This window comes from Oncorhynchus tshawytscha, unplaced genomic scaffold (assembly GCF_018296145.1).
Source record: "Oncorhynchus tshawytscha isolate Ot180627B unplaced genomic scaffold, Otsh_v2.0 Un_contig_4803_pilon_pilon, whole genome shotgun sequence".
NCBI classification, from domain to species: domain Eukaryota; kingdom Metazoa; phylum Chordata; class Actinopteri; order Salmoniformes; family Salmonidae; genus Oncorhynchus; species Oncorhynchus tshawytscha.
This window is the reverse complement of record NW_024609813.1, coordinates 114,389-127,117: the sequence shown is the minus strand read 5'-3', so window position 1 is coordinate 127,117 and position 12,729 is coordinate 114,389. Positions and strand designations below refer to the sequence as shown.

Below are 12,729 nucleotides of genomic sequence, written 5' to 3'. Positions count from 1 at the left end.
TATATCATTGCTACTGGCATAGCTAAAGGCTGTTACTAGATATGAGGCAGGCCCTGTAGCAGTGTCAGTATTCATGCTACTCTGCACTACACCACAGCCTTAACTAGTTCATCCTCAGGTTATGGTCCCGAAGACAAACTTTCACCAAGAGTCAACATACCAAGTTTAAATCCCCAAGTGTTGAAGTGCAGTCTGCAGAATACCTGCGTTTTTTTATATTCAGCACTTGCTCAGGAGCTTTGGATGTGTGTACATAATTTTGACAGTACGTAGCTATGGAGTATGTGACCGAGAGGCTGTAGCCGGCCAAGTGAATCATTAGAGTCCTCAACTGTGTGCCCGTGACGCGACGTGACCTTTGACGTCTTCGGTGCCGTGTTGATTATTAGCTAGCTTTAAGCTCTTTCTCGCTACTCTTTAACATCACAATCAAACTGCCTGTTTCCCAGGACATCGGATAAAGAACTTGCTCAAAATGAGCATTGTTTTGTTTTTTTGTCACGTATGGAGTTTATCATCAGAAGATAGTTTATGTCATGACTTATCAAGACAAAAGAAGGTGGACTTAGTATGTGAATGTCAGTGTAAACAATAGACACTAGTAAAATGCAATACAAATAGTTGTCCCACAGAAAAGCACAACGTGCAGATTTACTGAAAAGTTTTTACACTTGAATGGTCTTTTCTCTAAGCATTATTCCCAAAATATCTCACTTCTTTCAAATTCTCTCTTTTTTGCAGCAAAAGGTTTCTGGAGACACTGAGTTACAAGGTAGGTTCAATTCATTTCAAATGAGGGTTAGATTTCCCACGCAATGTATTATTTGTTTGGATGCATATCATATCAGCAGCGAAGATTGAACTAAGTCAGATTTAATTTGTCTTTTTTATTTATGGTAATTGCGAACAGTGTTCTCCTACACAAGCTACAACAGGTTTGACCCCTCAGTTATAAAACATTATAATTTACACTCATGCTGAAAGCTGTTGCTCCCACAAGAGGTTATTTATTTATATATATATATATATCATTACTAAAAACCTAATAGACTCCGGAAGAGCCCTGTTTTAGATGCAAAACACATACATGGTTTAATTTTAAGTGTAGTCCTAGTCATGTTCTTTTCCATTCGCTGACTCTTTGCAGAGAGAGAAGGGGAGAGAGTGAGAAGGGGAGGTAGAGAGAATAAACTATCTGACCTCAGAAATAGCTCTCCTGTTGATTTATCCTGAATGTATCCTGGGAACTAAAGCCAGCTTTTACAGGAACTACATTGTTACAATACCACTAATACTAATAATCATTTATAAAACTTTTTTTAGTGCTGTTCATTACATAAAGAAATGTCAAGGCGCTGTAAAGCAACGGCAACAAAAAAACAAGCAATTTCAAAACAACAACATCATTAATCATCATGAGTAGATCGACGGTCAAGAGACTGAATGTTGACAAAGTTCATGTCTTGATTGAGGTCAGCGGAGGTTCAAATACTATTCCAAATGTACATTTTAGTCATTTAGCAGATGTACTTGTCCTCTGTGGGAATCGAACCCATAACCCTGTTGTTGCAAGCGCAATACCAACGAAGCCACACAGGAGGACAGATGCATCCTTACTTCACTCCCTTCCTTGGAGTCATCAATGTTTGGTAGTAAAAGCAAGGCCCTATGTCAGATCAGTAATTACTTCAAGGAAGACAGGATGCCTTTTCAGAGTATCAGAACAGGGCCTAAGTCTTATCACTTGACACTGACAGTGCATTGAACTGGTAGGAGATGATGACATCATAATATCTTAATGATGAATGGCAGGGTTCCCCAACTGCTGGCCCGCATGCTGAATTTGGCCCGCATTTGATTTTATTTGGCCCCCAAGTTTTCTGAACAGTAAAAAAAAACACACAAAAAAACATTTTGGGGGACTTAAGACTTTAAAAACAACAGTAAATCAGCTCCAAGTGATTTTAATTTTGGAAATCTGTTCCAAATGGTTCCCACTCATAATAGAGAGACATTCACTATATATACAAAAGTATTAGGACACCCCTTCAAATTAGGGGATTCGGCTATTTCAGCCACACAAACATTGGCCTTACTGAGGAGCTCACCATTATAGGAGGCCACCTTTTCAACAAGTCAGTTTGTCAAATTTCTGCCCTGCTAGAGTTGTTCTGGTCAATTGTAAGTGCTGTAATTATGAAGTGGAAACCTTTAGGAGCAACAGCGGCTCAGGCGTGATGTGGTAAACCACACAAGCTCACAGAACGGGACCGCCAAGTGCTGAAGCGCGTATTGTGTAAAAATCATCTGTCCTCGGTTGCAACGCTCACTACCGAGTTCCAAACTGCCTCTGGAAGCAACATCAGCACAATAACTGTTTGTTGGGAGCTTCATGAAATGGTTTTCCACGGCCAAGCAGCCGCACACAAGCCTAAGGTCCATGCGCAATGCCAAGCGTCGGCTGAAGTGGTGTAATGCTCGCCGCCATTGGACTCTGAAGAAGTGGAAACACGTTCTCTGGACTGATGAATCACACTTCACCGTCTGGCAGTCCAACAGACTAATCTGGGTTTGGCAGGTGCCAGGAGAACGCTACCTGCCTCAATGAATACTGCCAACTGTAAAGTTTGGTGGAGGAGGAATAATAGTCTGGGATGTTTTTCATGGTTCGGGCCCTTTAGTTCCAATGAAGGGAAATCTTAACCCTACAGCATACAGTGACATTCTAGACGATTCTGTGCTTCCAACTTTGTGGCAACAGTTTGGGGAAGGCCCTTTCCTTTAGGTGTGGAAGAAGATAGGTGTGGAAGAACTTGACTGGCCTGCACAAAGCCCCATCGAACACCTTTGAGATGAATTAGAGTTCTGACTGCGAGCCGGCCTAATCACCCAACATCAGTGCCCAACCTCACTAATGCTCTTGTGGCTAAATGGAAGCAAGTCCCTACAGCAATATCTAGTGGAAAGTCTTCCCAGAATAGTTTTTATTTTTTTATGTTTTAAATGTAACCTTTATTTAACTTCTTGCGTCGAGCCATCCCGGATCCGGGATCGTGAATACAGCCTCAAGCTCATTACCATAACGCAACGTTAACTATTCATGAAAATCGCAAATGAAATGAAATTAATATGCTAGCTCTCAAGCTTAGCCTTTTGTTAACAACACTGTCATCTCAGATTTTCAAAATATGCTTCTCAACCATAGCAAAACAAGCATTTGTGTAACAGCTAGCGTAGCATTAGCATTAGCAGGCAACATTTTCACAAAAACCAGAAAATCATTTAAATAAAATCATTACCTTTGAAGAACTTCAGATGTTTTCAATGAGGAGACTCTCAGTTAGATAGCAAATACTCAGTTTTTCCTGAAAGATTATTTGTTTAGGAGAAATTGCTCCGTTTGGTGCGTCACGTTTGGCTACCAAAAAAAAACGAAAATTCAGTCTTCAAAACGCCGAACTTTTTTCCAAATTAACTCCATAATATCGACTGAAACATGGTAAACGTTGTTTAGAATCAATCCTCAAGGTGTTTTTCACATATCTCTTCATGATATATTTTTCGTTGAAAGCCTCCTCTCTCCTCTCAATCACTGGATGACTGCTTGTAGATTACGCACCAATTTAGACAAAGGACACCGGGCGGACCCTTGGTAAATGTAGTCTCTTATGGCCAATCTTCCAATGATATGCCTACAAATACGTCACAATGCTGCAGACACCTTGGAGAAATGATAGAAAGGGCAGGCTCATTCCCAGCGCATTCACAGCCATATAAGGAGACAATGGAAAACAGAGCTTCAAAAATTCTGCCCATTTCCTGGTTGAAGTTTCATCTTGGTTTCGCCTGTAGCATGAGTTCTGTGGCACTCACAGATAATATCTTTGCAGTTTTGGAAACCTTAGTGTTTTCTTTCCAAAGCTGCCAATTATATGCATAGTCGAGCATCTTTTCGTGACAAAATATTGCGCTTAAAACGGGCACTTTTTTTATCCATAAATTAAAAGAGCGCCCCCTATATCCAAGAAGTTAACTAGGCAAGTCAGTTAAGAACAAATTCTTATTTACAATGACAGCCTCCTGAGAACAGTGGGGTAACTGCCTTGTTCAGGCAGAACGACAGATTTTTACCTTGTCAGCTCGGGGATTCACAACGCTCTAACCACTAGGCTACCTGCCGGCCCAGATCGGAGGCTGTTATTACTTACTGACTTTATTGTTCCCACGGGGAAATGTTGTTGCAATGTCATGTACACGTTTAAAGTGGCGTTTAAATACAAAACTAAATTGCCAATACAACTTTCATAACAGTTACATACCAATAAAACACGGGTACAGGGGGTGGCTTGGGTCTAAAATGATTTTGTGAGCCTTGAGCAGAGCCCTGACCTTAAACATCTCATCCATGCCTGTCTGTTTGACTCCAAGTACCTTGGGGAGGGCCCTGACCTTAAAGATCTCATCCAGGCCTGTCTGTTTGACTCCAAGTACCTTGGGGAGGGCCCTGACCTTAAAGATCTCATCCAGGCCTGTCTGTTTGACTCCAAGTACCTTGGGGAGGGCCCTGACCTTAAAGATCTCATCCAGGCCTGTCTGTTTGACTTCAAGTACCTTGGGGAAGGCCCTGACCTTAAAGATCTCATCCAGGCCTGTCTGTTTGGCTCCAAGTACCTTGCTTGCTGTGGTGATAATCCTTCTCAGCATATTTATCTGGCTGACAGTGGCATTGCCAAACCAACAAACAATACAAAAAGTTAAAATACTCCCAATGAAAGATTTGTAAAAGAGTCAGTACAGTACAGTCTACATTAAAGATCCCAGCTTTTTGAGAAAGTACAGTCTCTGTTGGCTCTTTTTGTAGATCAGGTCTGTACATTTACTCCACTGAAGCTTATTGTCCAAGAGGACAGACACCCTGGTATTTGTATTCCTCTACAATCTCTATGTTCTGACCTCTGATAGATGTTGCAGAGGTAGGTGTTGTACACTTCCTGAAGTCTATGCACGTCTCTTTGGTCTTGTTGGTATTGAGAACCAAGTGTGATTCCTCACACCACTGTACAAAGTCATCTAGGACCGGGCCATGATGTTCCTCGTCATCATGCAACAGGCTGATCAAGGCAGTGTCATCAGCGAACTTAACAAGGTGTCTGTCTGTCAGGATGGGAACAAGTACTTCTATTAGTTATAGCAGCAAAGGGGGGACCAACTCCAAATGAATGCTTTTGGAATGAGATGTTGGACCAGCAGGTGTCCACATACTTTAGGCCATGTGCTGTATGTGATAATTAACAAATGTAAGCAAGGTTTTAAATTATTATGTTTTAGTCAAATATACACTACGTTTTAGTCAAATATGCACTACCGTTCAAAAGTTTGGGATTACTTAGAAATGTCCTTGTTTTTGAAAGAAAAGCACATTGTTTGTCCATTAAAATAACATTAAATTGTCGCCTCACAAGTCCTCAACTGGCAGCTATATTAAATAGTACTTGCAAAACACCAGTCTCATGTCAACAGTGAAGAGGCGACTCCGGGATGCTGGCTTCTAGGCAGAGTTGTAAAGAAAAAGCCATATCTCAAACTGGCCAATAAAAATAAAAGATTAAGATGGGCAAAGAACACAGACACTGGACAGAGGAACTCCTGCCTAGAAGCCAGCATCCCGGAGTCACCTCTTCACTGTTGACGTTGAGACTGGTGTTTTGCAAGTACTATTTAATGAAGTGATGCTCCCAGAAACTTGTCTAAAGAAGGCCAGTTTTATTGCTTCTTTAATCAAAACAACAGTTTTCAGCTGTGCTAACTTAGCAAAAGTATTTTCTAATGATCAATTAGCCTTTTAAAATGATAAACTTTGATTAGCTAACACAACGTGCCATTGGAACACAGGAGTGATGGTTGCTGATAATGGACCTCTATGCCTATGTAGATATTCCATAACAAAATCTGCCGTTTCCAGCTACAATAGTCATTTACAACATTAACAATGTCTACACTGTATTTCTGATCAATTTGATGTTGTTTTAATGGACAAAAATGTTGCTTTTCTTTCAAAAAACAAGGACATTTCTAAGTGACCCCAAACGTTTGAACGGTAGTGTGTCTACTTGGGCTTCTTGCAGTACATTTGATAGTCTACAAATGATGTGTAATTATCTTCCGGCCCCCTGACCATCTACTCAAGAAAAAAAGAATCCCGCGACTGAATCTAGTCAATGATCCCTGATGTATGGCCTCTCACTGCTCTAATCAACGGAGGCCTGCTATAGGGCCTCGCCATGACAAGTGGAACGTGACAGTTGATGTGTCTGAAAACGGACTACTACCAGTATATTTTGGTAATGGTCTATTCTCTGCAGGAAATCCAAGGTCTTAACAGATTGGGTTTACAGATGAAAGTATCATTTTTCTCCCCATCTTAAAATACTGCTGGTGTATTTTGCACTGAATTTAGGGTATTTGGTGGTGGAAAGTCGTGTGTGTCATTTATCTCTGTTTTTTCTGTCTAGTTTGAAAGAAACTTTGACAAAGAAACTTGGCCACATAGTTGATCGCGTAATTGCTGTCTGGAAAGAGAAATCAATATTCCATTTTAAGCAACCGGATTCATTTTCCGGCAATTAACATACAAGTTCTCTCTCTCTCTCTCTCTCTCTAAACCTCCCTCTGTGCCGAATCAGCACAATATGATTAACGATTCTATTCTATTTCATTTTAAACTTATTCCTTTAGTCAACTCAAATCACTTTTTATTAGTCAGATGCACCGAATGCTTACATTACAAGCCCCGAACCAACAATGCAGTTTTTAAAAAATACAGATAAGAAAAATAAATAAAAGTAGCAAGTAACTAAAGAGCAGCAGTAAAATAACAATAGCGAGGCTATATACAGGGTGGTACCGGTACAGAGTTAATGTGTCCCGAGGGCACTGGTTAGTTGAGGTAATATACATGTACATGTAGGTAGAGTTATTAAAGTGACTGTGCACAGATGATAACAACAGAGAGTAGCATCGGTGTAAAAGAGGGGGGATGCAAATAGTCTGGGTAGCCATTTGATTAGGTGTTCAGGAGTCTTATGGCTTGGGAGTAGATGCTGTTTAGAAGCCCCTCGGACCTAGACTTGGCGCTCCGGTACCGCTTGCCGTGTGGTAGCAGAGAGAACAGTCTATGACTAGGGTGACTGGAGTCTTTGACAATTTTTAGGGCCTTCTTCTGACACCACCTGGTATAGAAGTCCTGGATGGCAGGAAGCTTGGCCCCAGTGATGTACTGGGCCGTACTCGCTACCCTCTGTAGTGCCGTGCGGTCGGAGGCCGAACAGTTGCCATACCAGGCAGTGATGCAACCAGTCAGGATGCTCTCAATGGTGCAGTTGTATAACTTTTTGAGGATCTGAGGACCCATGCCAAATATGTTCAGTCTCTTGAGGGAGAATAGGTTTTGTCATGTCCTCTTCATGACTGTCTTGGTGTGCTTGGACCATGTTAGTTTGTTGGTGATGTGGACACCAAGGAACTTGAAGCTCTCAACCTGCTCCACTGCAGCCATGTCGATGAGAATGGGGGCGTGCTTGGTCCTCTTTTTCCTTTAGTCCACAATCACCTCCTTTGTCTTGATCACTTTGAGGGAGAGGTTATTGTCCTGGCACCACACGCCAGGTCTCTGACCTCCTCCCTATAGGCTGTCTCGTCGTTGTCGGTGATCAGACCTACCACTGTTGTGTCATCGGCAAACTTAATGATGGTGTTGGAGTCGTGCCTGGCCGTGCAGTCATGTGTGAACAGGGAGTACAGGAGGGGACTGAGCACGCACCCCTGAGGGGCCCCTGTGTTGAGGATCAGCATGGTGGATGTGTTATCTACCCTTACCATCTGGGGTAAGCCCGTCAGGAAGTCCAGGATCCCGTCCAGGATCCAGTTGCAGAGGGAGGTGTTTAGTCCCAGGGTCCTTAGCATATTGATGAGCTTTGAGGGCACTGTGGTGTTGAACGCGGAGCTGTAGTCAATGAATAGCATTCTCACATAGGTGTTCCTTTTGTCCATGTCGGAAAGGACAGTGTGGAGTGCAATAGAGATGGCATCATCTGTTGATCTTTTGGGGCGGTATGCAAATTGGAGTGGGTCTAGGGTTTCTGGAATAATGGTGTTTATGTGAGCCATGATCAGCCTTTCGAAGCACTTCATGGCTACAGACGTGAGTGCTACGGGTCGGTAATCATTTAAGCAGATTACCATAGTGTTCTTGGGCACAGGCACGTTGGTGGTCTTCTTAAAACATGTTGGTATTACAGACTCGTGCAGGGAGAGGTTGACAATGTCAGTGAAGACACTTGCCAGTTGGTCAGCGCATGATCACAGTACACGCCCTGGTAACCCGTCTGGCCTTGTGAATGTTGACCAGTTTATAGGTCTTACTCACATCGGCTGCGGAGAGCGTGATCACACAGTCTTCCAGAACAGCTGGTGCTCTCATGCATGTTTCAGTGTTATTTGCCTCGAAGCGAGCATAGAAGTAGTTTAGCTCCTCTGGTAGGCTCGTGTCACTGGGCAGCACTTGGCTTTGATTCCCTTTGTAGTCTGTAATGATTTGCAAGGCATGCCACATCCGACGAGCGTTAGAGCCGGTGTTGTATGATTCAATCTTAGTCCTGTATTGAAGCTTTGCCTGTTTGATGGTTTGTTGTAAGGCATAGCGGGATTTCTTATAAGCTTCCGGGTTGGAGTCCCGCTCCTTGAAAGCGGCAGCTCTAGCCTTTAACTCAGTGCGGATGTTGCCTGTAATCCATGGCTTCTGGTTGGGGTATGTATGTACGGTCACGGTGGGGACGATGTCATCGATGCACTTATTGATGAAGCCAATGACTGATGTAGTGTAATCCTCAATGCCATCGGAGGAATCCCGGAACACATTCCAGTCTGTGCTAGCAAAACAGTCCTGTAGCTTAGCATCTGCTTACTCTGACCACTTTTTTATTGATCTGGTGCTTCCTTTAGTGTTTTGCTCCTCGTCTTAGCGAAGACAGGCTGTATTATTGCGACTACGTTATTTCCACTCTAAAACCCAGATGAAGGCCAAAATGAAGATTATTTTTTTTAATCAACTTCAGTTGTCCTCAGAGTTTCCTCTTCACCTTACTCTAAAACCTTAGGCCAGTGGCTGTGGTGGTGGCTAACAGAAACCAATATGGCATTTCACTGCTACTGTAACACAGTGAACCAACCAATCACAGTCTCGGGTGTGAACTCCTTCCCCCCTGAGCTAGTTGAACAGACTGACAGCACTCCGCGGCTGTAATACAACGCTAATGATGTGAGGTATTGGTGCTTGGCGCTGAGTCAGAGTGGTTGAACCTTGGCTAGGACGGTACTGTCCTGATCGTTCCACAGTGAAGAATGGAATCACTTAGAGCTAGAGGATAACTAGTGTCCTCCTGGGGTTGGGGGTTGTAGAAAAATAGGTGTAGAAGATGACTAGATGGTGGATAAAGAAAGACATGAGAAGATGCCTACTGTTCCCTGGGTTTTGGTGTTTTTACCTTCTGGGGAAGAAACAGGAGGAAGTGGTAAGAGCAGGAAGGAGACTCATCCTCCCAGAAGTCAGAGATGTGGCTCTAATGATGTACAGTATGGCTTTATACAGAGACTTTCAGGAAAACCTGGAACGAACATTCTAATGCTGTGGTTGGTTGAAGTCTGTGTAAATAAAACATTGAATAAATATGCCATTTAGCAGATGCTTTTTTCCAAAGCAACTCAGTCGTGTGCATATATTGGTGTGTCAGCTGATGAGTTTTAGCTATAGCTGTGAGTTTGAGTTAACATTCTCTCTCTCTGGGCTCTCCCTCCATCTCTCTTTCTGTTCTCCCTCCATCTCTCTCTCTCTGTGTTCTCTCTGTGCTCTCCCTCAATCTCTCTCTCTGGGCTCTCCCTCCATCTCTCTTTCTGTTCTCCCTCTGTCTCTCTCTCTCTCTCTGTGTTCTCTCTGTGCTCTCCCTCCATCTCTCTCTCTGTGCTCTCCCTCCATCTCTCTCTCCATCTCCTCTCCATCTCTCCATCTCTCTGTTCTCCCTCCATCTCTCTCTGCTCTCCATCTCTCTCTCTGTTCTCTCTCTGTGCTCTCCCTCCATCTCTCTCTCTCTCCATCTCTCTCTCTGTGCTCTCCCTCCATCTCTCTCTCTGGGCTCTCCCTCCATCTCTCTCTTCTGTTCTCCCTCCATCTCTCTTTCTGTTCTCCCTCCATCTCTCTCTCTCCCTCTGTGTCTCTCTCTGGGCTCTCCCTCCATCTCTCTCTCTGTGCTCACCCTCCATCTCGCTCTCTCTGTGCTCTCCCTCCACCGCTCTCTGCTCTCCCTCCATATCTCTCTCTGTGCTCTCCCTCCATCTCTCTCTCTGTGCTCTCCCTCCACCGCTCTCTCTGCTCTCCCTCCATCTCTCTGTGCTCTCCCTCCACTGCTCTCTCTGCTCTCCCTCCATCTCTCTGTGCTCTCCCTCCATTTAGGAGCACATGATCCTCTGCCGCTTCGCAGACCAGACAGCTGTCCAGCTGCCTTCAGAACGACGCTTAATAGGTGACACACTGTCACTCACACACACACATTGTGATTGACCCCCAAATAAATGAGCAGCTTTTAACACAAACAGGCCACTAATGTCATTTTTTTCCATAATGGTGCCGATTCATGTTGATCGCAAAGTCAAAGGGGATATTATTGTATATCTCCATCAAACTGATACTCCCTTCAGTACCTGGGTCCATATTTAAAAAGTGCCTCTGAGTAGGCTTGCTGATCTAGGATCAGGGCCCCCTTTCCATAGAATCTTATTCATCTTGATTTTAAAGGCAAAACATATCCTATACCAGCACATTCAATACTTGTGAATAATTAGTGAAGGTACTCCCTGTTGTGTTTTCACTTTGAACCGCCCTCGTACGTTCCCTACCTGACACTTCCTGTCATGGAATATTCCGCTGGCGGGGTGCTGCCGCCACCATGACACCCCTTCCTCAACCTCTCCTCAACTCACACTTACCGTCTTTGATCTTATTCCTTATTCCCCGAGCCTGTCAGATCTGAGCGTTGGTCCGTCTGAGACTCTTGAGTGCTGTAGACGCGTTTGTTGTCTGTCTGGGTCTGCTTCAGAGCCACTGAGCAGCGTAATGCGGTTAGTGGGCTTTTGCCTTTAAAGCAAGCTTTGATAGGAGAGTGTCAGTGGAAGTTGATCCCAAAGTACTAATCGGCAAGAGGAGAGTCGTTGGTACTGAAGAGGCCGGTCTAGGAAGCGTCTGCAGGAGAATGTTGAGAATGAGGGTCATATAAGGAAAGATGAACAGATCCTGGTGGAATGTCTTCATCTCTTATCCCGCCTCAATAAACTGAATGAAAGGCTGCTACTGTACAGAAGAGGCCTAAGGGTGTTATCCACAAAGGACTCACATTGTTTATCCGTAGTAATATGAAGGCAAATTCTTCGAATGATTAGAACAAAGACAATTCTACTGTGAGACGGGGGACCTTCTGTCAGTTGTTGTAGTTATGTACTGTGTCTCTGCACTGCAATTCACCTCTTAGTTGCCAGTGTGTGGAATATAAAGGAACTCCATTATTGTTCAATCAGGAACATCATCACTGTGCTCTTTGACCCCTCTCCTCCAGGTAAACAGTGCATGGGCCTGGTGGACCTGGACCGCTCCTGGGCAGCGGAGACTCATGGGTATTCTGTCAGGGTGATGACCATGGAGCCAGACAGCTGCTCCCCCAAGAACAACATGCTGGTGGGTGTTGCTGGAGGCGAGGCTGGAGGGGACAACTATGCCACACTGTAAACCAGAGGCATGTTCAGTTGGCACCCAAAGGAAGGTTGAAAAACAAAAGGAACTACCTCGACTTGTCCAATAAGAAGACAGATTTACGGTTGTTGTTGCAAAATGGTTTGCTACGGTTTGCCCTAATAATCACGACACAGGGTTGTGTTCAGTCGGGAGAAAACGTCTTGAAACCAAGTGAATCAGGGAGGGAGGGACTTGTAAGAAGAACATAGAACAGGACCCGACATACAGTCAGTTTCAAACTGAGAATACAGCACTGTAAGGAAACAAAACGCATCAGTCACTGGACCAAGATACTAAGTAAAATCAATCATCTCGGAGGAGTTGGGGGATTTGTCTTGAGATCAGAGAAGAATGAATCACCCTGGTTGAATTGATGATGATGATATTTGACCTACAATCAAGAAAAAGCCCTTTAGACCCTTTTCCCTAATGATGATCTGGGGCAGGTGTCCAAGTGTTTCGTTCTCTTGGAATGGTTTTATGGGTATTGGAACTGAGCAATGTCTTTATTTTATCCCTTAAAGGAGTTTTAATGAGCGTGCAATTATGTAGATATTGAATGAATAAACACACTGGAACTTGAGTATATTCCAGAAGTCTTGTAGAATGTTTATTTTTAACCATTTACTTTGCTCTATTACTTCATCCACACCAGGGCTCGCAACTGTTGATTTCATATACATTTAGGTCACTGCATTATGTAGCTGGATTGATACTTTAGTTCTGTTTCAAACCTTAGTTCTGTTTCCAAAGTGTCTTAACTCGTAAAGCCTGCTTCTTACCATTTCTATTTTCTGCCAAAACCATTCTTGTCTGCCCCAACAGGATTTACATGAAGTCAAATGAATGTTCCTACCTCAAACAGGGGGAAATAAATTGATCGTATTTCCACA

The 12,729-nt window shown here is 43.6% G+C and overlaps 1 protein-coding gene across 6 annotated transcripts in view; it reads left to right on the top strand.

Moving 5' to 3' along the window:
• Positions 1-12,729, top strand: part of gstcd (glutathione S-transferase, C-terminal domain containing) — a 65,031-nt gene extending 52,302 nt beyond the window's left edge. For 3 of the 6 annotated variants that reach the window (XM_042318661.1, XM_042318659.1, XM_042318662.1), the window contains exons 11-13: positions 742-772; positions 10,505-10,574; positions 11,661-12,729. In XM_042318661.1, the coding sequence (XP_042174595.1) occupies positions 742-772; positions 10,505-10,574; positions 11,661-11,830 (271 nt within the window). In that variant the 3' untranslated portion in view covers positions 11,831-12,729. The remainder of the gene's footprint in view (positions 1-741; positions 773-10,504; positions 10,575-11,660) is intronic. The other 3 variants (XM_042318664.1, XM_042318663.1, XM_042318665.1) reach the window with 2 other exon arrangements.